Below are 27471 nucleotides of genomic sequence, written 5' to 3'. Positions count from 1 at the left end.
GCATCCCTCACTGAATAACATTTCTCCTTCGTTCTGTAAGAGAAAGATTCATCACACTATCCAATACCAGGACGAACAGTATAGGTGACAGGATACACCCTCATCTCACACCAGAATTTGCCTTGGATACGATCGATAAGTTTTCCATTATGCACCATGGTGACGCTGATGATCTTCGTAGGAACCCCATATTCTTCTAGAGTATGCCACATGATTCTTCTGCTTAACAAATTAAAGGCCTTCTTAAAGTCGATGATAGTAATATAAAGTGAACTTTACCATTCTGTACTCTTCAATTACAACAATACTCTACAATGTCTAGTACCTACTCTACAATCTCTGGCACATCCTGGATGAAATGGACGTATCAAGACATAATCATCATCGAGACTCTCTATGAGAATAACACAGTATACGTAAGAGTTGAGAATGAGCTCACTAACACATTCTAGGTGGAAAACGGTATCAGATAAGGGTGCATACCCAGTCCCCTCCTATTCAACCTCTACGCCGAGTGAACCATGAGGAAAGCTTTGGAAGACTGAAATAGAGGAATAATAATAGGTGGCGTAAAAATTAATAACCTCCAGTACACCGATGATACCATCTTGGTTGCGACATCAGAAAAGTAACTCAAGCTCACCGCATTACCAAAAACGAAAACTAAAATTATGATAATTAATCGAGTAAACGCTAACAGACCTGAAATAAGGATGATGGGTAATATCAACACTGTCAATACGTTCATCTACCATTAATCTCAAATGGACTCTCTAAAGACTTCATCTTAGCAATCTACCATAAGAGATTAAGTAGCTGGTTTGATATTTTCTAATCTATCCATAACAATAAAATTTTTCATGTAGTTGTAGCTCTGTCTCGTCTATATTGAAAATTCAACCAGAATCATTCTGTGTCTTTGGGAAGAGTCAATTCATGTGTACTCATACTTACAAGTTTATCTTTTGAATCTTTACAATAACTTAAAAATCTCTGCCTGTTCAAAAGCCCTTGATCTCGCAATAGCTAGATAATAATAGCTAAATATTTATCATTTTACTAGGTTTGTAGATTTTTACTATGTGTGTGATTGCAAGGTTTTAAATCTCAAAATCGATGAAACTCTATGCTTTGAAATCCTTTAATCATATTTGAGTTATTGTGAAGAGTCAGAAACTTGAATGCAGCTTTATTGCTATAGCCTCATTAAGATAAAAAAGTTTGTTAGAATACTTACATATACAGCAGTATTATTTTATAAGTTTTATCATTTTAATACCTGCGGAGACACCTTCTCTAACTCTATAAAACCAACCATCATTTTTGTATCAAGGTCTGTAAAACACTCTGTATATTCTGTATACCACACTTTTTGTTGCAACTATTAATCAATAGATGGCGATACGGCGGAAAAAAAAGATATATGTTTGTCAACTTTGACAATTCTTTCAATTATTCTCATCCAGTTTTTCTGTTAGTTGTGTTAGCGTTTAGTATACCCTTATTTTTTAATATTTAGTTAATCCCTTTTATCTTGAACCAAATAATTCGTTTAATTTCAACTAAACGTTATAAACCACATAATACTAACAGGGATTTTAGTCCCCAACTTTAGTTAGTCTTATAATTTTACGTTTGCAATATTGGTTTTTAAAAAATCGTGTTTTTGTAACCGTTTTCGTGCAACACAAGAAACACGTCGATCTTAATAAAAACTTGTTTATTGAGTTTGATCGGATATAATAAACGTAAGTACGCTTTTGAATTTATTTCTAAAACTGATTCTTAATCATTCCTAGAAAATGTATATCGCTTCAATTGCTGCTGAAGTAAAACTTCACATGTGGCCTTCTGGTCAATTGGTGAACACATACAAAACAAATGGAAATGGTGTATTAAGAACGATATCTTGGGGAAAAGATGGAAAATGGCTTGTTGTTGTTCCAAGTCAAGGTCATGCAGAAATAATTGGTGTCCGAGACAAGGTTTTAAAACATTTATCTTCACTTGATTCCATTGCTCAACCTACTTGTGCAGTATTTCAAAATCTCACTAAAAGGAATATTGCCTTGGGGACAACCACAGGAAATGTTTTGATATATGACATTAAACACAAATCTATTAAATATCTTAGTCCTAGAGCGAAATCCACAGTGTTTCAACTTGAATATTCAGTAAATGATAATTATTTATTTGCTGGTTGTGAAGATGGCGAAATTATGGCTTATAATAGTTCCACAGCAAATTGTTCATCATCATACAGAATCCCAAATTCAAAAACTTTAAGTACTTTAAGAACTCATCCTTCAAAAAGGAATTTATTAATGGCTGGATGTGAAGAAGGTTTAGTTGCTGTTTGGGATTGTTACAGAACTAATCGAATTCACAAACATCAAACCCATCAAGCTATTGTAACCGATGTAGCGTTTTCGCCACGTAGAAATGATTTAATTGTTAGTTGTGGGCTTGATCGCAAATTTGTGTTTTGGGATATAGCGTCAAACGGGATGGTTCTTCAACAATTCTTAGATAGATCACCAACAGCAATAGATTTTTGTCCAGATGGTGTTGGTTTAGCTATTGGTACTCAATCTGGAACAATTTACACTTATGATACTCGCCAAATGAACACTCCAACATACATTTTCAAAGCACATAATTCATTTATAAAACAAATTATGTTCCAAAAGATTCTCGATGCAGATGAAACTTGTGATTATACTATAAATCAGAATATTACTGAAGAAAGTGGGGAAGTTTTTAAAATTAAACCAGAAATAGGTTCAGTACAAGAATTTCCTGATGATAAAGTATGTGATTCTTTTGGACATATGTTACACGATGCCGAAGAGAATGTGTCAAATTTTGATCAAAAATTTGAAAATGATGCTCCTCAAGACTCTTTCTTAGCAGCTATGGGTATTAATCAAGACTCTGTTTCGTCGTATAGTAGTCCAGGGCCTGATAGAGCAGGGCCAATTTCAAAAGGAGTTAGAAAACTTTTAGATTCGAACCCAAATTTGTTAGATTTAGTTGACGGGCAACAAACTCAAGCAAGCCCAGTCTTTTTGAAAGATAATTCTCCAAAACTTAATCAACAATCTTATCATAATATACCTGAGAGGAGGTTTTCAGAAACTCATCAAGAACAGCATCAGCACGAAACGCCTTCAGCATCCACTTTGAAGCATCGTCAGATATCAAGATTGAGTAATCCCGGTGAAAGAAGAAAACTTTCAACCGGCGGCCACGAAGTGCCGCAAAAAAATTCAACACCAAAAATTCCTTCTGAATCATTAGGAGATGGTCCATGTATAACCCACATGTCTCCCATTATTAGTCAAAGTTCTAGAGTATTATCCGATTCAGAAAAATCTGAGATTCAAAATATTGTGAAAAATATTGTCAAGCAGGAAGTCAAAGAGCAATTGGACGTGATAAGGCAAGAAGTAAAGGAGCAATTTGAAATATTTTACCAAAAGTTAAAGTTTGATAATATGGATGGATTAATGTTGATCAGAAATAATTTCCTGGATTTGAAAATGTGTGTAGTTAAGGAATCTATTCAATTAGAAAAAAATATTAATAAATTTCATGAGGATTTGCGAAGGGACGATTGATAAATTCAATTAATTGTAATATATAAAACATATAAAAATAAAATGTATTGTTATTTATTCTACTAATTTATATAATTAGTGATTTATAGTGATTTCTTTTTATATTGAAATTAAAGTATCAGAAAAGGTAAAACTTTGTAAAAAATAGTTTAATACATTGTGATTTAATTCTTTATAAAAGTATTGTTAAAAACTAAATTATTTTTTGTATCTTTGTAAATACATATTTTTTGTATACTTGTGATTTTTAATTTATTAGTGTAAAAAATAATGTGGAGTTTCAAACGCATTTATCAACTTACCAAAAAGTAACATTTCCTAAATATGGGAATTTGGTAGGATCATGTGAAGAGGATGAATGAAAGCAGATTACCAAAATCAGAAAAACAGAAGGTACTTGAACACCAGTGCGGCCAAAAGATGGAAGACTACATCATAAGACGGCTACAAATTTTGAACTCAACTGGTCTAAAACAAACAGAAGAAGAATAAAGATGTTTGATAAGGTGATTTTCGTCAACACATAGCTAATTGCTTCAGTGAGGTCAATTGATTTTTTTGATCCACAGTCTGCAAGAGACAAATACCTAAGATACCTTTCTGAACCCAGATGTTTGTTTCTCAAAACTAATATCTTTTTTATCTCTATATTTGTGAAGCCTACAAAAACTTTGTTTATTTCTGGCAATAAAGTAACATGAAAATGCCCAAATGGCATTGCAATACTTTTTGCCTAATGGATGCTCTGCATCAATCCTAGATGTACTACATATAATAACTCCATTGCGTTCGTTTAAGGCAGGACCAAATCATCCAGAAGCTCCTTCGCATTTAATAATTTGTAAAATAATACCATTGGAATCTAACTCCACCTTACCAAAAACTAACATTTCCCAAATCTCAATCCAGGCCATCCCTGCACAATCAAAGTTCATTCCAAAATTAAATTATGTACCCAATCACAACTTAATCCAATTCAATTTACAATTTTTAAAATCGCAACCTAAGCCAACCTATTTTATTTAATTTAAATAAGCCATTCCATTCAAATTATCTTTATAATCAAACCCAACACTGGGCTTGATCCAAACAGACCTCAACTTACTCTGGATGTAGTGGTCAATAATATCCAAACCGCCAACCCAATACAGCCTCATTCCATGCCCCATCGTACATAATCTAATTTCATCACTACGTAAAATAAGCACTATCAAAATACAATCAATAACTTTCAAAATGCTACCGTAATCTCCACTCTCCATCCGAACTAACCTAAACATAATACTTCTAAAATATAATCTTAAGTTCAACTACTACTCAATCCAATCTAGCTAATAACTTTGAAATCTCTAAATTAATGTTAACCCATGCTTTCCAACTTAAATCCATCCACTTACCGATCCTACTTAACCCCTGTCTAATCCATAATTTGCACAAACTCAACCTAATCCATTCCACAAAACTCAATTTCATCCTCACCCAAACCTTATATTTCCAATATCATAAATATAACTACCTAAGCTTCCCCAATCCATAATTTACACAACCCCAAGTTAATCCGTCCCCACCCAACTGAATTCCATCCTTACCCAAGCCTTATGTTCTCAAAATCTAATTCTAAAACTAAATGTAACTCTGTGTAAGCCCAGTCCTGGATCGAAAATTCTCTGGTTTAGGTAGATGTTTGCATATTCACAGATGGATCAAAAAAGCCGGAAGGGGTCGGGGCAGGAGTATACTGCCAGACATTTCGGATTAAGCAAGCTTACAGCCTGGCTACGTATGTACTGTACTGTATTCCAGGTGGAAGTATTTGCTATTGACATAGGTGCTAAAATCCTTCTTGAGAGAGGGGCCTGCAGGCCATGAAATCGGGTCGGCTTGCGTTAATGACCGTAAAAGAACTTTAAACACACTGAGTTGTGGTAACAGAGCTTCTCTAATCTGGGACCAAGGTCACTCTGAGGTTGCTGGTAATGAGGCGGCAGATAAGCTATCTCGAGAGGGCGGCGCTAAAGCGTTTGTGGGGCCAGAGCCAACATTTGGTATATTATTTGCGATGGCCAAACATAGGATTGGACTGTGGGCTGAAGAGGGACTTCGCCTACTGTGGACCAGTTCTCCTGGAATGAGACACGCTAAGTTGTTTATTAACATCGCTACTATCAAACCCAGGAATATTTTGGGACTTGCTCGTAGCACCATTAAAGCTCTAATTGGCGTCTTTAATGGGCACTGCCGATTAAAGGCACACCTTGACTTGTTGAACCTAGCCGACAATGTTGAATGCCCACTATGTGCGGAGGACGACGAGACGGTTGAGCATGTTTTATGCCACTGCCCTGCTGTTAACCGTATCAGATTCTCGATCATTGGGTAGCAGTTTATCTCCTCAAAGGATCTGAATAATTTTTCACCGAGCAGGGCATTAATGTTCGTTAAGAGCATTGGACTGGGTCGCGGTGCGAGGTTGGTTAGTCCGCCTATCCAATATGTAATCTATGTAATGTACTGCTCTAAGCTCTGTCCAATCCATAATTTGCACAACCCCAACTACCATTTCTTCTTAATTGAATTTCATTCTCATCCAAAAATCCTAAAAAATCCCTAAAACTAAGTGTACCTTTACCTTCATCCCCACTCATCTAATCCATATAATCCATCCGAATTGATTTCTTCTGCATCTTTACTCAAACCGTCTACTGTGGAAGAAGCATTAATCGAAATAGCTAAAAATTAACTGAAATCATTTTGCTGAAAAAAACTGTTTTATGTTAACTAAATACTAATTTGTTTCGTCCTTATTTCTTCTTCTATCTACTGATATTTGCATTCCTAATTATTCTAATATTGACATTGTGACTCATAGAATAAGTTAGTAGCGGACGTAGGCACTGCCTTAAAGGGCTGCATTTCTTTTATTGCGCTAGAAAGATTTCCTTGGTTGTGCTTCTCCAGAAGTTCATAATTACCATTCTAATCTCACTAGTATCGTGAGACGCAAAATTTTCTGTCTATAAACTTCGTTTAAGCTGAACTCAGGATCCTTGTGGTATTCCTTCCGGCGCCATATCAATCATCTTGTGGAAGGCAACGATCTGCAAGTGGGTCATCCAAAACTCTCTGAAAAAGGTTTTAATGTAATGTTGAAAATAATGTTCTAGGAAGTAGTGTTAGAAGGCAAAAACTGTTTCATAATGAAATCACATTCTTCAAGGAGGTCATCTTGGTAACACATGTGGTTGTGAAGTCATAGAAGGACAACAGATTTTCAATATTCTCTTTACCAGAGGTAAGTAAGGCAACTGAGATGGAGTGAGCCAGCTTGCTTCAATATAGTTATAAAAGTAAATCTTGCGTTACCACCTAGGACAATGTTGATAACATTTCTTGATTTGTGAATTCAATGTGAGTTACAACAAAAATTCACTAACTTGTACTTTAATCAGTCATTGATAATGGGAGAGGAAATATGCCGTTGCTTATATCAATTTTGACTGCAATAACTAATATTGGTATCACTGCTCCTTCTTGTTAGGTTACTTGGGAAATAAGTGAAATAACAAAAATAAATTTGTAATTATTAAGAACGCATGCTCCACCACACACAAATAATTGTAACAATATTAATTTGCATTTTTAAACATTTTCTTCTTTTATAAAATTTTTTAAATTCAAATGACATCAAACCTAAGTGTCGCCATCTATCGTAAAAACCAATTGTTATATATTAACGTGGCAGCATTGTCATCGTTTTGATAAATTCCTAAAAAAATTTCAACAAAATATCCACCGGCACGTAATATAACCCGGTTTATCAATTCGAAGTTAAATTAAAAAACCTTAATTAACAAGTAAGTACTCAACACACAAAAACCTTCACTTCCCTTTCGTTATATTTTAATTTTAATTAAACTTAACCGTTAAAATAAAACGTCAGTGTACCTTCTCCATTCGGTAATGTTGGTTTATCCGGCTTTTTGGTGTAATTATCAACGTTTATTCAAGTTTTATAAACATATTTCATCATAACTTTTTTCCAATGAAACTTTATAAATGCAACTTTAATCAAAAACGACGTCAAACTAATATTTTGAGGTTATCTACATCAACAAAATTGTTTTTGTGTGGGTTTTAATTAATCTTCGTTAATAATAATGGATTTATCGAGACAAGAAGTAAATTTACGTAGACTGTTAGCTAAATGTGAGCTTATGATTAAAAGTAACCAAAAAGATGATGAAAGATTTCCAAAATACATTAACTCGTTAGAACAAATGTTAGAGGAGGTTAAATCGTTAACATCAAATAATACCAAGCTTCCTGAATATACAAAACGGATTCGGCATTTAAAAATCAATCTGGGAATGTTGTCGGAACAAGATTTAGCTACTGGAGATGGTTTGAATAAGTTAACAGCAAGAGAAGAACTTTTGGAGGTTAGAAAACGTCCTGTTACCAAAGAAGGAACTGGGAAAGATTTCGATAATTTAATTGATTTTCATCAGAATATGCAGGATAAGATTGCCAATGAAATGATTGAGTTAACTAATAATTTAAAAGAGCATAGTACTTTGGCTAATAAAATTATTAAGAAGGATACGGAAGTTTTAGGAAGGTCTAATCAATTGACGGATGCTAATTTTTCTAAATTAAAAGTTGAATCTGAGAAACTACAGCAGCATTCAAAGAAAGCGTGGAAATGTTGGATGTGGATCTTGATTTTAATCGTTTTGGTTGTGTTCGTTAATATGGTGTTGTTTATGAAAGTCATGAAGAAAAAATAGATTAATATATTTATTGGATATTTTTTGGTGGATAGTTAAATTTGTGGAAGGTTTAGGTAAAGATAATATGATGTAATTTTTATCTCAATCAAAAGAATTATGTACAATTTTTTTTTAATGTTTTTATTTAAGAAAAAGAACAATTTTGAACTTGGATTAAATTAAATTTGTTTTTAAAAGATCATGTCTTATTATATTATATATTATTGCTGATATTTATTATGAGTATGGTAAATTATTTCTTAAAGTAAGATAACTAGTAAAATATATTAAATAGAAAAGTTTTAAGATTTTTCTTTAAATCAATTTGTGATAAAGATATGTATGGAGTTAATGAAAGAATCATAGCAAAACAAAGCTACCTTTTTTTACTTTAAGTTCACAATGACCACAAAGAATAATGTTTGCTGTGGTACTTATAGTGAATATAGGACCCTATTTTATAAACCAAATTTGATCATATACAATGTTTATTACTTTTGCAAAATATTAGAAGTATAATAAATGAAGTCCAATTTTGTTATCATCAGTACTTTTATAATAATATTATTCAACAGCTATGAGGAATACATCAGCCTTAAATATCCTTGGTAAATCATGATAGATATGCAAGAGTTTCCTTACATTGAAGATGCCTAAGCTTGTAAGAGGTTCTGTTGTACTCTCTCATTCAGCCTATCTGTTCATTCAATGCTTGGGTGGTGCTAATACTTGCCTAAATAATATTTTTTTTCAATTAGCAAAATCTTATCAAGCACCTTGGTTATCTTATAGGCTAGTCATGTTGCCAAATTTCCTTTACGTCATAAAATCGTATAGGATACTTATTCATTTCTAAATGATATTTTCGTCAACAACGAATTTACACCTCTCGATATCAACTTCTCCATATCATTATCATCTCTTCGTGTAATGTGTCTATACTGGATCATCATTTCTCCAAGGATCGATATGTTCAATCTGCGCGCTGTCCACAGAATTTGCAGAATTCACATTTCAAACGCATCAATCTTTCTTTCCGCTATTTTAATTGTCCACGTTTCAGCCCCATATCGGAAGATGGAAAAGAACTGTGATTGAACTAGCCTCATTTTAGTACTTTTTGTAATAGAGCACTCGTTCCAGATATTGGAAAATATACTGTAGTCTACAGTACTACAAGCAATGAGTTGCTTGTAGTACTAATGTTCATCTACCAGCCAGCCAGGCATACAGTATCGTTTATCAAAACTAAAGGAAGATTCTAAATGGAGTAATGCCTATCTAGATAAACTTGCAGATCGATACAGTAGTGTACCTTCGCAGTTACACAAAATGTATATACTTTGGGTATCAACGAGGACTAGCATTTTTACGAGAATGCCGAATTTAAACATTTAAGTCGCCCACCAACAATATTAGTTCGGCTGGAGAACAGTTGTGTATGTACTGGAATTGATGGAGGAATAAGTTAAATGGCACGCGATTATTTTGGAGCAAGTAAACCCACAAAGTTCCAGTACACCAAGACATAGGTGCTCAGCACTCGAATATTTGCAGAGAATTTCTATTGCGACGATAAATAATGTAATATCCTTACCGCTACAAGTAGAGTCCCTTCAGATTAATCCCTGATAGCACCAAAGTTCAAGGAGTTCGCTTAAGAAGAAGTACTTTTAACGAAATAAATAAGAGGTGAAGGATACAAGAAGAAAAATATAATCCTATGATTTATTTTCTTAACAAACATGTTTTTCATCCAATAGGACTTGTAGTGCTCAGACGTCTTTCGGGTTTTTAAATAAAGCTAAGTTTCCACATGCACGGATTACTGGCGCCAGTTCATTTGCATGTGCAAATAGCAAAAAAACACTGACGCCAATAAATTGGTGCCAGTAATCATAGCGCCAATAAAGTTGACGCTACTTCTACATTTTGGCGCCAGTAACAGTATTTATACAGAAAACGTGTAACTATTAACGTCTTCGTCCAACTAAAATGGACAAATCCGCTAATACCTATCCTTGTTTGTGGAATCAGAAAATTCCGTAATATAAGGACCGACTAGCACGAAATGAAGCTGTCAGAAGGATAGTTGAAATTATAAAGAAAACGGTTCCTAATTTTGACGAAACCTCGGCAAAAGCAAAGAAATTGTGTTTTTTGTAAATCATAAAATTGTGCATATATTGCAAGGATGTAAAAGAATCTCCAGAGGCCAAAAATCTTAAAGTTGCTTGCAGTTTTAGGTGAGCTGGAAGGGCGTATGCGTATGTTATTTTTGTATTTTAGAAGATACTTGCCTCAACAAAAACATGAAACTCTCTTCAGTCATTCTTAAATGATTAAAAAATGCTTCCTGATCTTATAAGTACGATTTTCTGTTCTTCCTGATCTTCATGGTATAATTCTCTAATTTAAGTACTAAACGCACCTAGGTTATTTCTACGTGCAATCCACGATCTAACCCAGCAACTATGTTTTCGCTTTTTTTTTGTTAATAACGTGTGCAGTTCCAAGGAGGACATTTGGACTACCACATTGATGCCAGCGCGAAGTACATCACTTGACGCCATTTTTATTATTAAATTATAATTTTTATTACTATGCCAGTACACAATTATAACATTTATGTGGAAACAATTTCTGGCGCCAATAAACTGACTTCGTACTGGCGCCAGTAATCTGTGCATGTGGAAACTTAGCTTAATAATTCAGCAATAGTAGGATGTTCGCCAATAAATATCTGAAGATCTTTATAGGCAGAGGCCAGCCTATAAAGATTGGTCAGTAATCTCGATATATCCTTACCTTTCTGCTTCTACTCCCATTCCTATCTTCATCGCCAGAGAACTCTCAAGAGGGAAGTTGATAAACTGCATCAATATCAAATATAACAAGTATTATTCCAAATACCCTACGTGCGAGGTCAAATCGATGGTAGCTCCTCAACGTGACATTTTGATTTAGTTTAATGCTTTTAACTCATTTTATAATTCAAATTGTGAATATGATTTCAAAAAATCCCTTATTTTAACCTTATGAAAAGATATAATTTCAAATGATCATCGCATTTGGAATTCATGGTATTAATATCCTCTTAAATAGATTCTAAAATCACATGATTCATCACAGAAGAGGATATAGAATCTTCAACAATAACCACGGATCGATCACTAGCTGGAACACTTAAAACTCCCTCAGGTATTATATTGGAAAACATTGGACTTTAAAATCTTCACAGATGTGATAGCTTGATACAAGCAGCTTACACTCTCCAGAAGATTAAAAACCAGATAGCTTGGTTACAACGCGTATAGTTCTGAAAGCGATTCGCGATTAAATATGGTGGTTATATTTGGTGCCCACTTACGGATGCGTATAAATGGAGACATCTCCATCAGGATTAAACTGGATTAGAAACGGCTAGATAAGAGTAATCAGGGAGCAATGTGATAGGATAGTACGATCATGTGAAGAGGATAAATCAAAGCAGATTACCGCATATTGTATTAGAAGGAAAACAAGGAAGCAGTCGAACACCAGGAGGGCGAAAAGATGGAAAACTACATCATAAGACTCACTATGGTTATAAATTCAAAGCTCTACAGTTCTATAACAAGCGGAAGAAGAAGAGTGACGTGAATTGATTTTGCTCGTTCATGGTCTTCAAGAGACGAATATCTAAGATAACCAATATCTTTTTTAAAGCGTTTTCCATATTTGTGAAGCCTGCAAGAACTTTCTTTATTTCTGGAAACAAAGTCAGATATAAATGTCTAAATGACATAGCAATAAGACAGTTCTTCAAAATTATCATCAACGGAAAGTACTGCAATTGATGTTGTAACCGATATCCTAAATCTACTGCAGCCATGTTCATATCTATAGGCTTGATTATTGCGCGTGAATAAATTTGTTCTCTATTTGCGAGAACCTTTCTACATGACTCGATGACAAAAATCGTTGCAGTATCTAAAGCACATAATAATAACTCTATTGCATTCCTTTGAGGCATAATTCAAATAATCCAGAGCCGCAATTTATCAATGTGTTTAAACTTCTAACTAATATTTTTGCAACTAAATTATTACTGATACACAGAGAACTTTCCTAACACATTCCCTGTCATTCACCTAGGAGACAATTATTTCTACTTATTCATCATTTCTGTAAAGATTTGCAACTCAATGTGTTAATAGCAACTTGTTTAGAATCGTGTTGAATCGGGCATTTCTGCATACTGTTCCATAATTATAGTTGTATATGATTTAAATATATTTTTATGTAAACATTCAACACATTTATCGAATTAAAAAATAATTTTACTGATATATAATATTTTTTTGATTTCAGGATGATCACAGATGTACATTTAGCCCTGTTAGCAAATTTCCTGGGTGTTACACTCTTCTTATTAGTCGTTTTATACCATTATATAAACGCAGTTTATACCAAGTAACAGAATAAAGAATTAGATGTTAAGTATTATGTAAGTTTTTGTACTGTTTTAATATCTAAAAATTCAATTTCGTTAAATGAACCGATTTCAAAATTCACACATTAAACTTTACTATAAATTTGTTGTAAAAATAATAATGGAAAATCTCTGATATGCAATAAATTATTATTTTATAAAATAAACTATGTAGTTTGATTAGTTGTGACAGAACGTGTGACCTTGACATGTGTAAAGTAAAATGAAATGAATTTGATGATTTTTTCGTTTCTTATTTCAAGACGATCTTTTTGATATTTTATGTTATTCTTATATATTCGTGGTCATATTTAATTTAAGATATATTAGTTTGATCTAAGCCAAATTAGTTAATCCTGGGTTACTACTATATAATAATTACATCTAACTTGGTTTATTTTTTAACAATTTCGCACCTAATCGTTTAAATAGATGTCAATTACATTGTTATTTTTAATCAAATTACGATGACATCTTGTTAACGCAGGGTCATAATTTTTGTTTACTACCACAAGGTGTCTAATAATTTTTTTCGTAATTACTCAAATTACATAGGTTGTTTAAAAAATGCCGATGCAACAAACAGCCCCAGTCGGTATCCCCTCACTATCCCCACTATTTTTTTTTATTTCAACTAATAGAGTCACCTTATCAGTTTTCGCGGGTTTTAGCCAGTTTGTTTTGAATTCTTCAACCGCGCGTTTCTACTCGTTATATTTTCAATTTTTCTTCTAAAATAATTCTCCAAGTTATACGATGTAATTTACAATGCTACACAAATACGTTTTATTAATTTTTTATGTTTTGTGTTTATTCGTGAATTTTTCTTTTTCAAATGTAACCGAATATGATGATTTGGATCCGAAGACGCAATTTGTGATTTGTTCCGAACTGGCGAAAGTGGTAAGAGTTTCATAATTGGCCAACCGCAATTATAAAGTGCAATAATAATTGATGCTTGAGAAATTATTTTCAATGATATATGATCGATAGTTTATTAATGTTGATTTTTGATTTGCGTAAATTCTCGAAATCTATTTCAAATTATAATTGGTAATTTCTTGCTATTATACTTTTCTATTGTCACTGATGCGTAGTTGAATAATGATAATTCACCGGAACTTTATGTGTGAAATTATTCTGTTATGATCATTATTATACGCCTTTAAATTAAAATTTATAGAAAAACATGTTAAAAGGAGAAAGTGTGAAATCTTTGGGATAGAACTAAGAGAAATCGTTACATTTTCATTTCAATAGGTATACATATCGTGTAATTACATATAAATTATAATTAAATAAGCAAGTTAAATTGTAAATTGATTTATCAGATGAAAATTATCATAGTCTAGTTGCTAATTTATTAGAAGTCGCAAAAAAAATAACTTAATTTATATTTTTAACCGGTTTGAAGTTAATTATTAGAAAAACTGTATGCACTTTAACGTCGGTTATGTTGTTTGTGGTTATTTATAACAAATCGATTTTAAGAATTTAAAAATTGTTTTCGTATTTTTCTTTATTAATTTTAAATAAAACCGAAAAAGAAACTTTCTAATTTAAGTTACTAAGTTTTAAAATTGTTTTTTTGAAATGTCATCGAAATCATATCAATACTGTTTTTGTAACAACAAGCAAAATCCCGCTAGTTTACCATTTACCATAGAGCACCCATTAGCAATTCCATCCAGTTGTAATTACCTATTCATTTATGCACCAGACCCAGACAATGTAGACAAATTTATGCGATCGCTTCCGCGGTCAACTTCTCCACGTCGATACTAAGATATCCTTCGGCACATTTACAAGATTTACCTGCCAAAGCCGGCTAACTTAATCTAGACCTTCACCGATTTTGAGAATCTTGAACCCGAGATGTTAAATTCTTTCCAGTTAAGTTCCAGTTTTTTGGGTATAGAAAAAAGGAGACAAAAATAAATATCAAAAAATCATTTTAGGTTATTGTACTGATTTAGGATTAAAATATTCAAACAAAATAAGAAAAAGATTACCTAGTATAATTTTTAAGTCGGCGATTATTCGAAATGTTCTTTTTTAGGAGTCTCTGAACCGATCTACCTGTATTCAAAAACCTATCGCTGTTGAAGGTTGGTATTCTAATTTTTTTTTAACTTTTTTTATTTTTTGTTGAGGTTGTTTATTATTATTGATGTGGTAAATAAATTATTAGTTATTTATTGTTGCCAAAAAACAATTTTTATTTTATTAACTTATATAAAAACTTTGGCAAAACCAACATTCACCAACACAATCTCTTTATCTAAACTAATTGATGCATTGGAAGCAAACACTGATGAAGCAACTGAATACGCATAACAAAATGGCTCACGATTTCCAAAAAAGCCGAAAAAAAGTCAAAAAAGTACATCATTCATTGATATAATAAACTAAAATTGCTTAAAAATAGTTCAGGGTATGTTTTCTGATTAAAAATAGCCCCACAACAGCACCTTCAGCCACAACAAGTTGAATGCACCAAAAGTCTAAAAGTGTGTTAAGACATTTTGATAGTTGGAATGATTACTTCTGAGCATAAAATTTCGTCGCAAATTGTTGTATAGGAATTTTTAATTTCAGCTTGGTGGCAGGGAGTTGATGATAAAAATATTATAAGACTTGCTGTGACTAATCGCAATCCTCTTGGTGTGATATTGTCTTAGTAATATCAAAATGTTCTGAATCAATTCATCTGAAGTTATACAAGTTTGTTTTGTGGAACACTTTTTGTTGATGTTGTGATGGAGTCGTTGGATGGTAATCAAATGGGTTTCATTTCCAAATCGAATTTCAAAGCGGTTTTTTCGTAGCATTTCTCTTGGAATTACTAATGACATAAAATAACAATTACGTTTTGAAAAACTCCAACAAAAGGAATTATTGCAAAACTAGGATATATGTTAAATCATTGGTACAAACAGTGTTGGGAATGATCCCTTAAACTCATGACTGTGCCATGATTCGTAGCATCAGGAAGAATATTAATTCTTATTAAACTGCGGCATGGTGGAAATGCTTGGTCGAACACAGTTAGTGTGGTAATAAGTCTTTGTGCCAGCTGGGGAAGATCGAATCCCAATTTTATTCGTTAGGGAAATAAAACTTCGTGATTTTGGCATATAAGTAACTATTGTATAGCCAGGTTGCGAAGTTTTATTTAAATAACAATTAACATCATATCGTCTCAATCCAGTGGCCGTACATCATTCTTATTCCTGCACTTGCGACTTTTGTAAAAATCGAGGGTGGTGTGCAGCTTTCGTCTAATACATCTTAAGATCCACCGCACTAGTAGCTTGAATATCATCACTATGGTATAAACAGCATTGTGCAAAATTGCATTGCCTCAACAACGGCTGGGTTCAGTAATAATTTATTTTAGCTGGATCCCGATATGTCCCAGTACTGACTTATTTTTGAATGACAGTCGAAGATGGTGGGTTGAAATTCACTTCACCGTGCTTCATGGGAAGGAAGTTCCTCCATTCAAAATTTTCAAGAGGAAGATTCGGACATCGCCGCAAATTATTGTAGCGATTCCATTAAGGTTGGACCTCTGAGAATTACACCTAATTCACTCAATCAGTTTTCGTCTAGGACTTACGGTTAACTAAGTTGTTTTAAGTGTTAACTAATGCAATTAACTCCCATAGATGCTCACTCTTAAATGATGCGTTTGCAATATTTTTAACTGAGATTGCAAACGTCGGAGCCATGCGGACAGAGAGGGGAAAAGTCTTTATTTCTTTATGTAGGTAAAATAAGGACGCGACGTGCAATGCTTATGCCGAGTTTATTTTGCGACTGTTTATTTGAACCGGCCCCTAGAGTCCTTTCAACAATATTAGAGACTCTATGTACTTATTGGATGGTTGAGTATCGCTTAGAAAAATTTTCATGAGGTAACATTATTTGGCGATTTGTCTGATTTAGGTATCATGTTGACCTGTGCTGTTATTCTGAGAGCTGGGGTGCATTTTGGCTTAAAGGTGGCATTATTCAGATATGTTAATCACGACTGCCTTTTTTGGTAGTTGTTTAAGTAGACCATTCGAAATCAAATTGAACCTCGGTTTTTTTTTGTACTTCAATTGTATCTGGTTCGCTTACGATCGGCACCATGCATTGGAAATTTGTATTTGAAATGTGCTTTCAAATCATAGGTCGAAAGCTTTCTTCTAGATAATCTCCAAAGAGGTATATTACTAGGTATAACAGTGAGCTTTCTCGAAGTTCATATTAAAGAAACATTTTCTGATTTTGTACTTATTCACTCAACATTAAATTACTGTATCATTGTATAGGGTGGGTCTACAAGCTATTGGATAGGCCAACTATGTCATATACTGTCATCACTTCGCTTGTATGAATGATCACCCGAACATAACAATCGTGGTTGAAATTCGTTATAAAATCGAAATCCTTTAAAGATTTGTAAAGAGTCTGATGCAAGTTTCCCACTTCATATACATATAAGATATGTAACTAATGTTAATAATTAAGTTCCTTTCTGTTTATAATATTTAAGAAAAGTGTGTCCTTATCGTTCCCCTTGTCTGTGCATCCTTCAGTATCCATACTTCCTATTCCACCAGCGTATTATGGATTAAGTAGAGGGCTGGATGTAGATCAGGCAAGGGTATATCCTCGAAGAAATTTTCCACTACCTCAGCTCCCCAAGGCTCGATCACCGCTTTGCCTACCCGAACTAGGACGGTAGGCTCGTCGCATCAGTGGAGGTCCCGACCCCTCCCGCAATTGACTACACGATCAAGGTCTCGAAAGGGCTAGTATCTGATCACGACGGAGACTCCCCTTCGGCAGAACAAAGCTCACATCAGCCAACGCCCCTTCTGGCAGAAGCAACAATAAGGTTGCGGGGACTCTTTAGCTCATCTTCCCTGTGTCGATCTTAACAATACGCTACACTGAAAACACTAAAAACGCTTCACTCGCGGTGCCGTGTCAGTTCTGGATATCTTTTCTTTTCACCTGTACTCTAGGGAGGGAGTCCGTGTTTTTTTATCGAGGTGTGCTCCTTCAGTTCAGATATCCTCGGGGTTTGCTAAACCCGTAACTAGTTACTTACTAGGCTCCTGAGGGGAACCCAACCTAACCCAACAACAATATTCTCTGAAAACTTAAGCAAGGCAGCACATTTACTATTGAATTTATGAAGTAAAACAAGAAATTCGGTTGCCTAATAATATTGAATGGTTCCTTTTTTTGAAGTGGCTTCTTTTTTTGCTCCCCTGCAGTGTTTTTCAAGTCATTCCAGCGTTGATAGTTTTCTTTGTTAGTCTCCCTTTTTCTACTCTGTTAACATGTCCTACACCATAGGTCTTATAATTGTCTTATATACTCTAAGTTTATTGTTACGGTGAACGGTTTCTGGTCTTTGTATGTCTGATAGTGCAAAGCAAGCTATAATTAGCAACGGTGACTCTCCTAAGAACTTCTTTGTTTTCGTTGGCTATTTTCTCTGTTCCCCCAAACGATGTCTGTTAGATATTCAATTATTCTGAAGCCTTTGTAGACTTGTGCAACTTCCTGATGCAAATTTCTGCAGCTAGAAATGTCAACGCCCAGATACCTACAGAACAGGCTCTGTCTAATCGTCTAATGGAACGATTTGCACCTGACAGGCTCTTTCGATATCATCATTGTTTCAGTTTTTTCCTTGGATATCTCTATGTTTAGTCCTTTCACTGTAGGTTGGAATCGGTATAGCATTCACTGTAAGTCGTTCTCGTTTTCCGCCATCATCTACATAACATGAGATTCTCAAGGATTTCTGTCCCATGGTGTATCCGCCCTTGACTTCGTTGACGCTTTGAATTATTTTGTCCAAACATTGATTCCTATTCGTTTATATTTTAATGAAGGAAAGTTTATTTAATTTATTTATAGTAATTTACGTTCTCAGCGCTATGTGAATAGTAAAAAATACCATTATTTAAAATTAAATCATTACTACAACCTCAACAAAAATTAGAAATAAATTTATCTACATATTTTTAAAACACTTTATAGGCACAACGACGACAAAAAAATACAGCACATTCCAAACGTTACTATGCAGAGATAACGATAGTTTAGCGTTTCAGTTAGGAGGTGAAACTGTAGAAAAATTTACGTTCGTTTCTGAAATCGCCAATTTCAATGATTCTAAATGGCGGTTTGCCCAAAATGGAACTATGAAACAATCGAAAAGATTTTTAATTAAAAATCTTAAAAGCGCTACTCGTTATCATGTTAGAACTTGGTTAATAACCGATACTGGTAAAGTTCTTCAACCTCACATTTGCATTTCTTGCCGGACAAGTTCCAATGACGACGTTCCTATGCCCGTTGAAAAGATTAAATTAGATAAATTTGTTGCTAGTCATAAAGGTGTCGATGCATTGGTCGAGTTTGAACCTGCCCAAGATTTATCTTGTTACTATTCTTACGTTTACCTTAAAGATTTAAATGTTGAAGAAGGAAGAATTGAAGATGTAAGCGTTAATTGATTTAAAAAAAAATTAATTAAATTGAATTTAATTATTCCAGATAAATTCGTTATTTCGATTTACAATTCCTCAATTAGATTATAGTCAAAATTATACGATTCGAATCAAAGCGACGTCTAAAGATATTTCTAAAGAAAGCGAAAGTTTACCTATCACTTTCGAAACACCGAGTTGTTTACATTTACATAAAAATTTATCAATATGCCGTAAGTTATACAAGAATTTCTGAAGAATATATTCTAATTACTTTTTTTTTCAGCACCTGATCCCCCAACAAACATAAAAGTCGACGAAATTTATATTAACAGAGTCGAAAATTATTCACTTTTCAATTTAAATATATCTTGGGCCAAACCTAGTCTTTTACCAGATCATTATGAAGTTTCTTTTGATGGGTTAAACGAATCTAAAATGACTTTAAATATAAGTGGGGTAGGTTATTGGATTTATATCTTTGTAGATTATTTTAATGTTGTGTTTTTTAATAGAATGAAACGTCAGTTTTATTACAAAACGTCCACATTAATTATTTTTACCACGTTTTTATAACTGCTTGGTCACAAAAAGGAAGCAGTAAAGTAGCTAGCTTTAGTGGTGAAATCAAACAAGCACATCACAAATTAACAGGAACAAGTTACTATTTAATCATCGTTTTTGTTATCTTAAGCGTAACGATTGCTGTTTGTACAACAATAGCTGCAAAAATGTTTTGGATGCGATATAAGCAAAGAAGAGATTTAGCACTACAAAGACCACAATATTTTAAGGTAATTTTTTTTTGATTTGAAGATTTTTGAGTTTATCCATGAATTTTTTGAGTTTAGCATTTAAAAATAACTACAAAAAATCCATCTTACGTAAGTGAAACGATTTGTAATTTTGAAATGCAAGGCTATTTGGGTGACGAATGGGAGGTGAACCCGAAAGATATTACTTTGGAAGCGGTTGTTGGTCAAGGTGCTTTCGGTATTGTTCGTTATGGTTGGTTGAAAAAGGACGAGCAACAATTTGAGGTAGCCGTGAAGATGTTGAAAAGTAAGCAATACAATTAATTAATACATTAAAAAAGTTGAGTTTGTGTTAAATTCATGGCTAATTTTAATTATAGGTTCACATATCAAGTTTATATCAATTACTAGTCTACGTTTTTTATAGTTATCAATTTCCAAGCAGATGAAGTGTTGAAATTATTCTCGAAATATGTAAATATTCGTTAATAGTTTAATTGCGTAGTTAAATTGATTAATTCAACTTTATCTTGATACATCAGGTTATTTTTCTACTTTGCCGCAACTAAATAGTTTTGTAAAATGCAGCATTTGTTATTGTTAAATATTTTAAATTCTTCGTCATATTTTTCTTGATAAAAATGAACATTTTAATTTTTCAATATTTTAGTGAATTGCAAATTTTGAAAAAAAATATTAAAACAAACGATTTCAATGCAAATGTTTCTGTAAGTCGTGGCAGTAAGTTAAAAGGATGACGATTTGTGTAAAAATTTTTGGTCTAAACCCGACGAAGATAGAGGCCATCAAAGTTAAGAAATTTATAGACATTTTCTTAAATATTTTCAATATGGTTTGTCTTAGAAAGATAAAATTTGGCAAACAGTGCAATGTTATCATGAGAAATATGCAAAGACGGGATCAATACTATACAGGTGTTCACTTTTAGCCAAATTTAGTCTTTCTAAGCCAAATCATATTGAAAATATTTTCATTTTCACTTCAGTATTTGTGATTAAAATTATGCCACGACTTGCAGAAGCTCCCTGTATAAAGCATACTTTATAAAAATTGAACACCAAAGTTAATCTTACGATTTAGCATGAGATGATTTTAGCATGTTGATGAAAAAGTTTTACAGCAAAGATTGTAGTAAATTTTATTCTATGCAATATTGTTCTTTTCCACTTTTGCTCTCAGATGCATGAATATTGAGAAACATGCGATAATATGGAATTGGATGAATTAACAAAATGTTAATGGTAAAACACGAGATTCCGACATATTACAGAAAAACTTAGGGCAAAAGTTATAGTAAATTTTACTCTAAACAATATTGCTCTCTTTCACTTTTACTCTCAAATACATAAATATCGAGAAATATACGAAAGAATGAAAATTAGATGAATTTAATAGTTGTTAATGGTAGATCTCTGGATTCGGACATATTACAGAAAAACTATTTCGGATATGTTGTCTGAGTGGGATAACAATAGCCATAAGTAGTTCTTTCGGCCAATACGTGCCATTTGTCTAGAGCAACCTCAGATAGTAATGCCATCTGTATCAACACCCTTGATAGCCTCAGACAGTAAGAATAAGTTCACCTACTCGGAGTGAAAATAATATTAGTGGAGAATAGCCAAAGAATGGCTAAAAGTATCAGAACGCCGATAATCTCTTCATTAATCTTCTCTTAATGGTTTTTCAGGTTCTTATAAGTTCAATAAGGTTTGATGTCAATCTGTTGAGATTTTTTTTCTTTTGGCAAAACTTAGTATATGTTCTACAGATGGGCTACTACCAAGATTGCATTTTCCAATTTATCTTTTCTTATCCTTGTGTTTTTCTGCACATCGGCAGAGAAAAAGCATTAATGAAATAAAAGACCTTACAGATACCACTTCAACTGTATCGCCTTTTTAATTAAAAGAATCTTGCTTTGTCACGTTTTTCTGCCAAATTAACCCAACCCAACGTCTTTTAAACACGTTTTATCCTATTTATCCCGTTTTAATATGATTTCATTGTAAATTTTATTTTTAATTCTTACATATTCGGGTTTAATTTGCTTAATACATTTTAACACAATTCGACCAGTTTGAAAATGTAAATCTATTTTTTAAAATAAAAGATATTCACTTAAAAACCATTGTATATACAAAACATTAAAATTAATTTCAGATGCCCCAACATTTGATGAACTGCGTCAATTCCAACAAGAATTAGAAATAATGAAAACCGTCGGAAATCATCCCCATTTAGTTTCTTTAATTGGATTTAGTCTTAAAGAATCTTACGGTCCGTTATTAGTTGTTGAATATTGTTCAAAAGGCGATCTTCAAAGTTACTTGAAATCGATTTGGAATAAAATCATAAATCTGTAAGTTTTTTCGATAAATTTGTAATAAACATAATCATCAAAGTATTTTTTCTTCCAGTTCTTCGGATTATTTAAATCAAGATATGGCTGTTTCAAATCGAATTTACGATTTCGATCGGTTAAAAATGGAAAACGAGGTTATCCAACCAAAAGAACTTTTATCGTTTGCCAGACAAATTGCTATTGGAATGGAATATTTGGCTAATTTAAAAATTTTGCATAGAGATTTAGCAGCTCGTAATGTTTTAGTGTGTGACGATAAAACTGTGAAAATATCGGATTTTGGATTAAGTAGAGATGTTTATGTAGACAATGTTTATCGGAAAACCGCGGGTGGAAAACTTCCAATTCGATGGATGGCCTTGGAATGTTTAACACACCAACAATATACCACACAAAGTGATGTTTGGTCTTTTGGTATTTTACTATGGGAAATTATAAATTTGGGTGGAAATCCTTATCCTGGAGTACAAACTGAACATCTTTTAAAATTATTAAAATCTGGATATCGAATGGAATGTCCTAGCAATTGTGGAAATGAAATGTAATCCTTAATAATTTAATAATTAATTATTTAATTAATTATCTTTTTATATTTAGATATGATATAATGAGTTCTTGTTGGAGAATGAGCCCAAAAGATCGACCTACTTTTACGGAAATAAGACATTCAATTGAAGCACTAATGGAGGATGAAATGGAATACTTACACATAGATTTAAATACATGTATAGATATTAATAACACGCATTCGAGTAATGCCAAAGACTTTACAATACCGAAACTCGTCGATAGATACGTTAAACCACGGTGGAACATTCACAAATAACGAATAAAATATGAAGTATTTATTAATTTTTTTCTTTGCTGTTTTTATTTTAAGTTACAATAAACGTTTTTTTAAAATATCGTTTCATTTTATTATAATTCCTAAAATTATACCTAAAGAATTTTTGGAATTCAAACACATTTCGATATAATGCTAATCTTATCTTCTTTTAAAAATTTCGCTTGTGACTCAACCAGTTCAACTTCCAAGTTTTTTAATTCAGCTAACTTCACTTGGTTTTAACCATTTAACCTTCAGTTGGTTCCAGGGGGTGGCAACTTCCTATACCAAAAGTTGTCGTAATGTAGTGTTCCCTCTCACCGTTGAAGGCGTTAGTAGCGTTTCCCCCACTTGCCCCCACTTCCCTTCCCAACTGGATCGCGTGGTCCGCTGGGTCCACCATTTTATTTGTTTATTTCAGTTTAACTGACTGTTAGTTAAACAGCGTTTCGTTTAAGTTTTGATCGATTTTTTTTTACTAATTTTAAAATTTTGTGATTGCAAAAAACGAATTGTGTAACAATTAAATATGGTGCATATATGCTCAGTAAAAAATTGTCCTTCTTATGGAATAAAGGGCATAAAAATGCATGCATTTCCAAAGGATGAAGAGGTATGTATACTTGTTTATCTGTATTTAAATGATTAATTTATTTTAAAGGGGTGTTTGTTTTATAATAACATTGTTGTTTCAGTTATACAAAGAATGGATTAATGCTATCCAACGAAATGATTTTTTGACAATGCCGGTTCAAAAAGTAAGGGCAAATAGAAGAGTTTGTAGCATGCATTTTACCAATAATCAATATTTTATGGAATGCATGAATAAATCCAATTTGAAAGCCAGGGCTGTGCCAAATATGAATTTGAACTGTAAGTATATAATGTATAAAAAAAATTATATTTGCAGTGTTTATAGAATTTAAAAAACAATAATTATGTATTGACTAAACTATTGACTTTTTATGTTGTAATTTGAAACATAATTTTGAAATAATTTTATTTCAGTGCCAGAAGGGTTTCAATATGAGAGCAAACATTATTTCGACCTAATGAAGCAAGAAGATATTCCTAAAGAACTTGTACCTGAAGCTGTTCCTGGAACTTCCCAAGAAAATCTAGAAATAGATGAGCCTTTACCAGAAAATATTATACCTGACATCCAAACACCCCAAGTGAACAATGCGTCTTTACCTGGACCCTCTCACAGTGAAACTTTAAAAAGAAAAACAGGTAATGAATTAACATTAAATAAGAATCCAATACAATACGATATAGTAAGTAAGAGCAAAAAAGGAAAAGGTCTTCCTTTTCCAGCTAGAACAACCAGCAAAAAGGCGACCTTAACTAAAAGGGCCTCTCTTGCTTACTATGTTCGTAAAACATACAAAAAATAAGAAGTTGTAATTGTTTAGTATAACAAATAGAATTAAATATTATAATAATTATTGATATAAATTAATATAATTTAAGAAGTTATACTTCATATACTTCATATAATAATTTATACAATTATAATGTTTAGTATATACAATATATGTAATATAATTTGATTGGTTGATCAATTATATAATTATGTTTATTATAATTAGAATTTAAAAGTTATCTCTCTACATTACAACACTTATAACTGAGATGATGTAATTTTACTAGTATATGTACTTATAAAATTAAAATTATTAAAAACTAATGGTGAATCTTTTATTTCTGTTTAGATTGCCTTTTAAAACCAGTCACCATAAGAACTGGTCATTTAAGTATGGAAACAAGGAGGGTCTACAAGCTGGCGGTCAAGTATAAGCGGACAGCAAACAGATACAAAAAAACATTGGAAAAATCAAAATTGACGAAAACAAAGAAATTTGAAGTTGCTGAAAATATATTAAAAAAAACAGTTAATGCCACAACATTTAACTTTATTGTCAGCCAATTACGAGAGCAACCGAAAAAGAAACAAGGGCGACGCTATACGTTGGAAAACAAGATATTCGGATTAACAATATTCAAAAGCAGCCCAAGGGCATACCGCTTACTGCGAACATTGTTTGCTTTGCCGAGTAGGAGGACGCTCATGAATTTGCTAAGTCAGGTTCCAATTGGAGTAGGAATAAATGAACAACTAATGAATGCTTTGCAAGAAGAAGTGAAGAAGATGAAAGAAGAAGACACATATTGTTGTCTTATCTTTGACGAAATGTCGTTACAACCTGGTTTAACATATGATGCCAAGTTGGATATGATTGAGGGTTGGGTGGATTGCGGCCAGGGACGATCTCCTCAATTTGCGGACCATGCCATGGTGTTCATGGTGAGAGGGATTACGAAGAAATGGAAGCAGCCCATAGCTTTTTATTTCAGCGAACATGGCATGTCAGCCACTGCCCTACAAGACAATATAAGACAGATTATTACAATATGCAATACTATAGGACTGAAGGTCATAGCCACTGTTTGTGATCAGCTGTCAACAAACAGCATGGCTCTTAAAATGTTAACCGAACAAACACGTGCCAAGTTTTTACGGCTGGGAATGGAATATGCAGGATCTGGTTTTATGGTCGATGATCAGGACGTAGTAATCTTGTACGATCCCCCTCATCTCTTAAAGGGACTGAGGAATAATTTGATGAAGTACGATGTCATGTTTGAAAGTGGTGGTGTGAAGTACACGGCATCGTACAAACATATTATAAAATTATATGAAGTGGATGAGGGGGATCATGATACTAGAATGTTGAACAATTTGACAACAGAGCATGTTTTTCCGCACCACAGAAAAAAGATGTCTGTGAAACTTGCGGCACAAGTTTTATCGCGCCGTGTTGGTGCCATTATGGGATGGATAGCAAGAAATGGTAATTATTTCTTACTTTATTATTAATTTACCATTTTTGTTCCTATTTCAATAATAATTAATTTAATATTTATTTTCTTTCAGCACCTGACAAGATGCCACCGGAAGCGGAGGGGACATCAAAGTTTATTTTATTTGCTGATAAACTGTTCGATTCAGTTAATGGATCGACAGTTTCCGCTCAAAATGAGAAGCAATTGAGGGCCTTTGTATCGGAAACATCGCCACACGCCGAGTTTTGGATGGAGGCGAAGGTTATTTTGAAAAGTATTGTCTTTAAGAAAGCCGACAATAGAGTTTTTGTTCCTCCAACCATTAGGAATTGGATAGCAACTATTGAAGGATTTGAAGCGGTGTGGAAAAAGGTTAAAGCTTGTGGCATGCAACATCTTGCCCCAAGAAATTTTAATCAAGACCCCCTCGAAAATTTCTTTGGGAATGTTAGGATGCATGGTGTTCAAAACACAAACCCAACACCTGCATCCTTTCGCCACAGCTTTAAGACATTGGTGATCAACAATTATTCCTCCGCACAATCGCCAGGAGCAAATTGCGAAGTGGATAATTGTGATCCTATGTTGGATAGTTTACAGCGCTTGTTGTCGTCAGACAATGTAGAAACAAGAGTGGACATTGAAGATACGGGCGAATACCCACGAAGAACTATACCAACTCCATTGGCTGCTCTTCAGCACGCATATGTTGCCAGCACCATTGCAAGAAAAATGCTGAAAACGATCGATTGCAAGGTTTGCAAAAAAGATCTTTTGTCAGAGGTGGTGCTAGCTGATCACGAGCTATTAGAAGCGAGGACGTATTGTCGGGATAACTTGTTACGACCTAATTCAACTTTCATCAAGTTATTTGGAGCTTCCGTAGCTGTGATCCATCAAGTTTTAGTTGCTAATTGCACTAAACTTGGGATACAAAAGTTTTTAATCGTTCAACTAAACAAGTTGAACATTATAACACAGTTTATGTGTGATAAACACAAATTATTTGATATATTTGTCAGAATTTTTGTTAAATATTACTTAGTTATGTGGTTGAAAAATGTAAATAGCATATTAAATGGAAAAGAGTTGAGGCCGGCATTAATCAATGACAAAATTAAAAAAATTGCTGCCTTGAAATGCCTGAAAAGACAGGCATCAAGAAAAAAAATACGGCAAATATTGTAGTCGTTATAATAATTAGTTTTAAGTTTAATATTTTTTTTGTGTATTAATTTTTATGTATATATATTGTTTGTGTGTATTAATTTTTATGTGTATATATTGTTTG

The 27471-nt window shown here is 33.2% G+C and overlaps 4 protein-coding genes across 4 annotated transcripts; all 4 read left to right on the top strand.

Moving 5' to 3' along the window:
* Nucleotides 1-1465: 1465 nt before the first annotated feature.
* On the top strand, nt 1466-4334 carry LOC111425144 (uncharacterized). Its single transcript, XM_023058935.2, has 2 exons — nt 1466-1748; nt 1800-4334. The coding sequence occupies exon 2, from the start codon at nt 1803-1805 to the stop codon at nt 3618-3620; it is 1818 nt and encodes a 605-aa protein (XP_022914703.2). The 5' UTR covers nt 1466-1748; nt 1800-1802; the 3' UTR covers nt 3621-4334.
* A 3148-nt stretch (nt 4335-7482) lies between these two features.
* On the top strand, nt 7483-12882 carry LOC111425154 (Vesicle transport protein Use1). The gene is made up of 2 exons (XM_023058948.2): nt 7483-8463; nt 12743-12882. The coding sequence occupies exon 1, from the start codon at nt 7778-7780 to the stop codon at nt 8405-8407; it is 630 nt and encodes a 209-aa protein (XP_022914716.2). The 5' UTR covers nt 7483-7777; the 3' UTR covers nt 8408-8463; nt 12743-12882.
* Nucleotides 12744-13030, top strand: LOC139430511 (dolichyl-diphosphooligosaccharide--protein glycosyltransferase subunit 4). The gene has a single exon (XM_071197594.1). The coding sequence runs from the start codon at nt 12744-12746 to the stop codon at nt 12846-12848; it is 105 nt and encodes a 34-aa protein (XP_071053695.1). The 3' UTR covers nt 12849-13030.
* A 493-nt stretch (nt 13031-13523) lies between these two features.
* On the top strand, nt 13524-23412 carry LOC111425271 (tyrosine protein kinase receptor torso). Its single transcript, XM_023059201.2, has 10 exons — nt 13524-13766; nt 14923-14971; nt 18915-19378; nt 19434-19599; nt 19653-19825; nt 19882-20160; nt 20218-20428; nt 22306-22504; nt 22563-23048; nt 23105-23412. The coding sequence occupies exons 1-10, from the start codon at nt 13632-13634 to the stop codon at nt 23331-23333; spliced, it is 2391 nt and encodes a 796-aa protein (XP_022914969.2). The 5' UTR covers nt 13524-13631; the 3' UTR covers nt 23334-23412.
* The last annotated feature ends 4059 nt before the right edge of the window (nt 23413-27471 follow it).

This window comes from Onthophagus taurus, chromosome 7, assembly GCF_036711975.1.
Source record: "Onthophagus taurus isolate NC chromosome 7, IU_Otau_3.0, whole genome shotgun sequence".
Taxonomy (NCBI): Eukaryota; Metazoa; Arthropoda; class Insecta; order Coleoptera; family Scarabaeidae; genus Onthophagus; species Onthophagus taurus.
The sequence above is the reverse complement of the archived record's forward strand: the minus strand, read 5'-3'. Positions and strand labels throughout refer to the sequence as shown.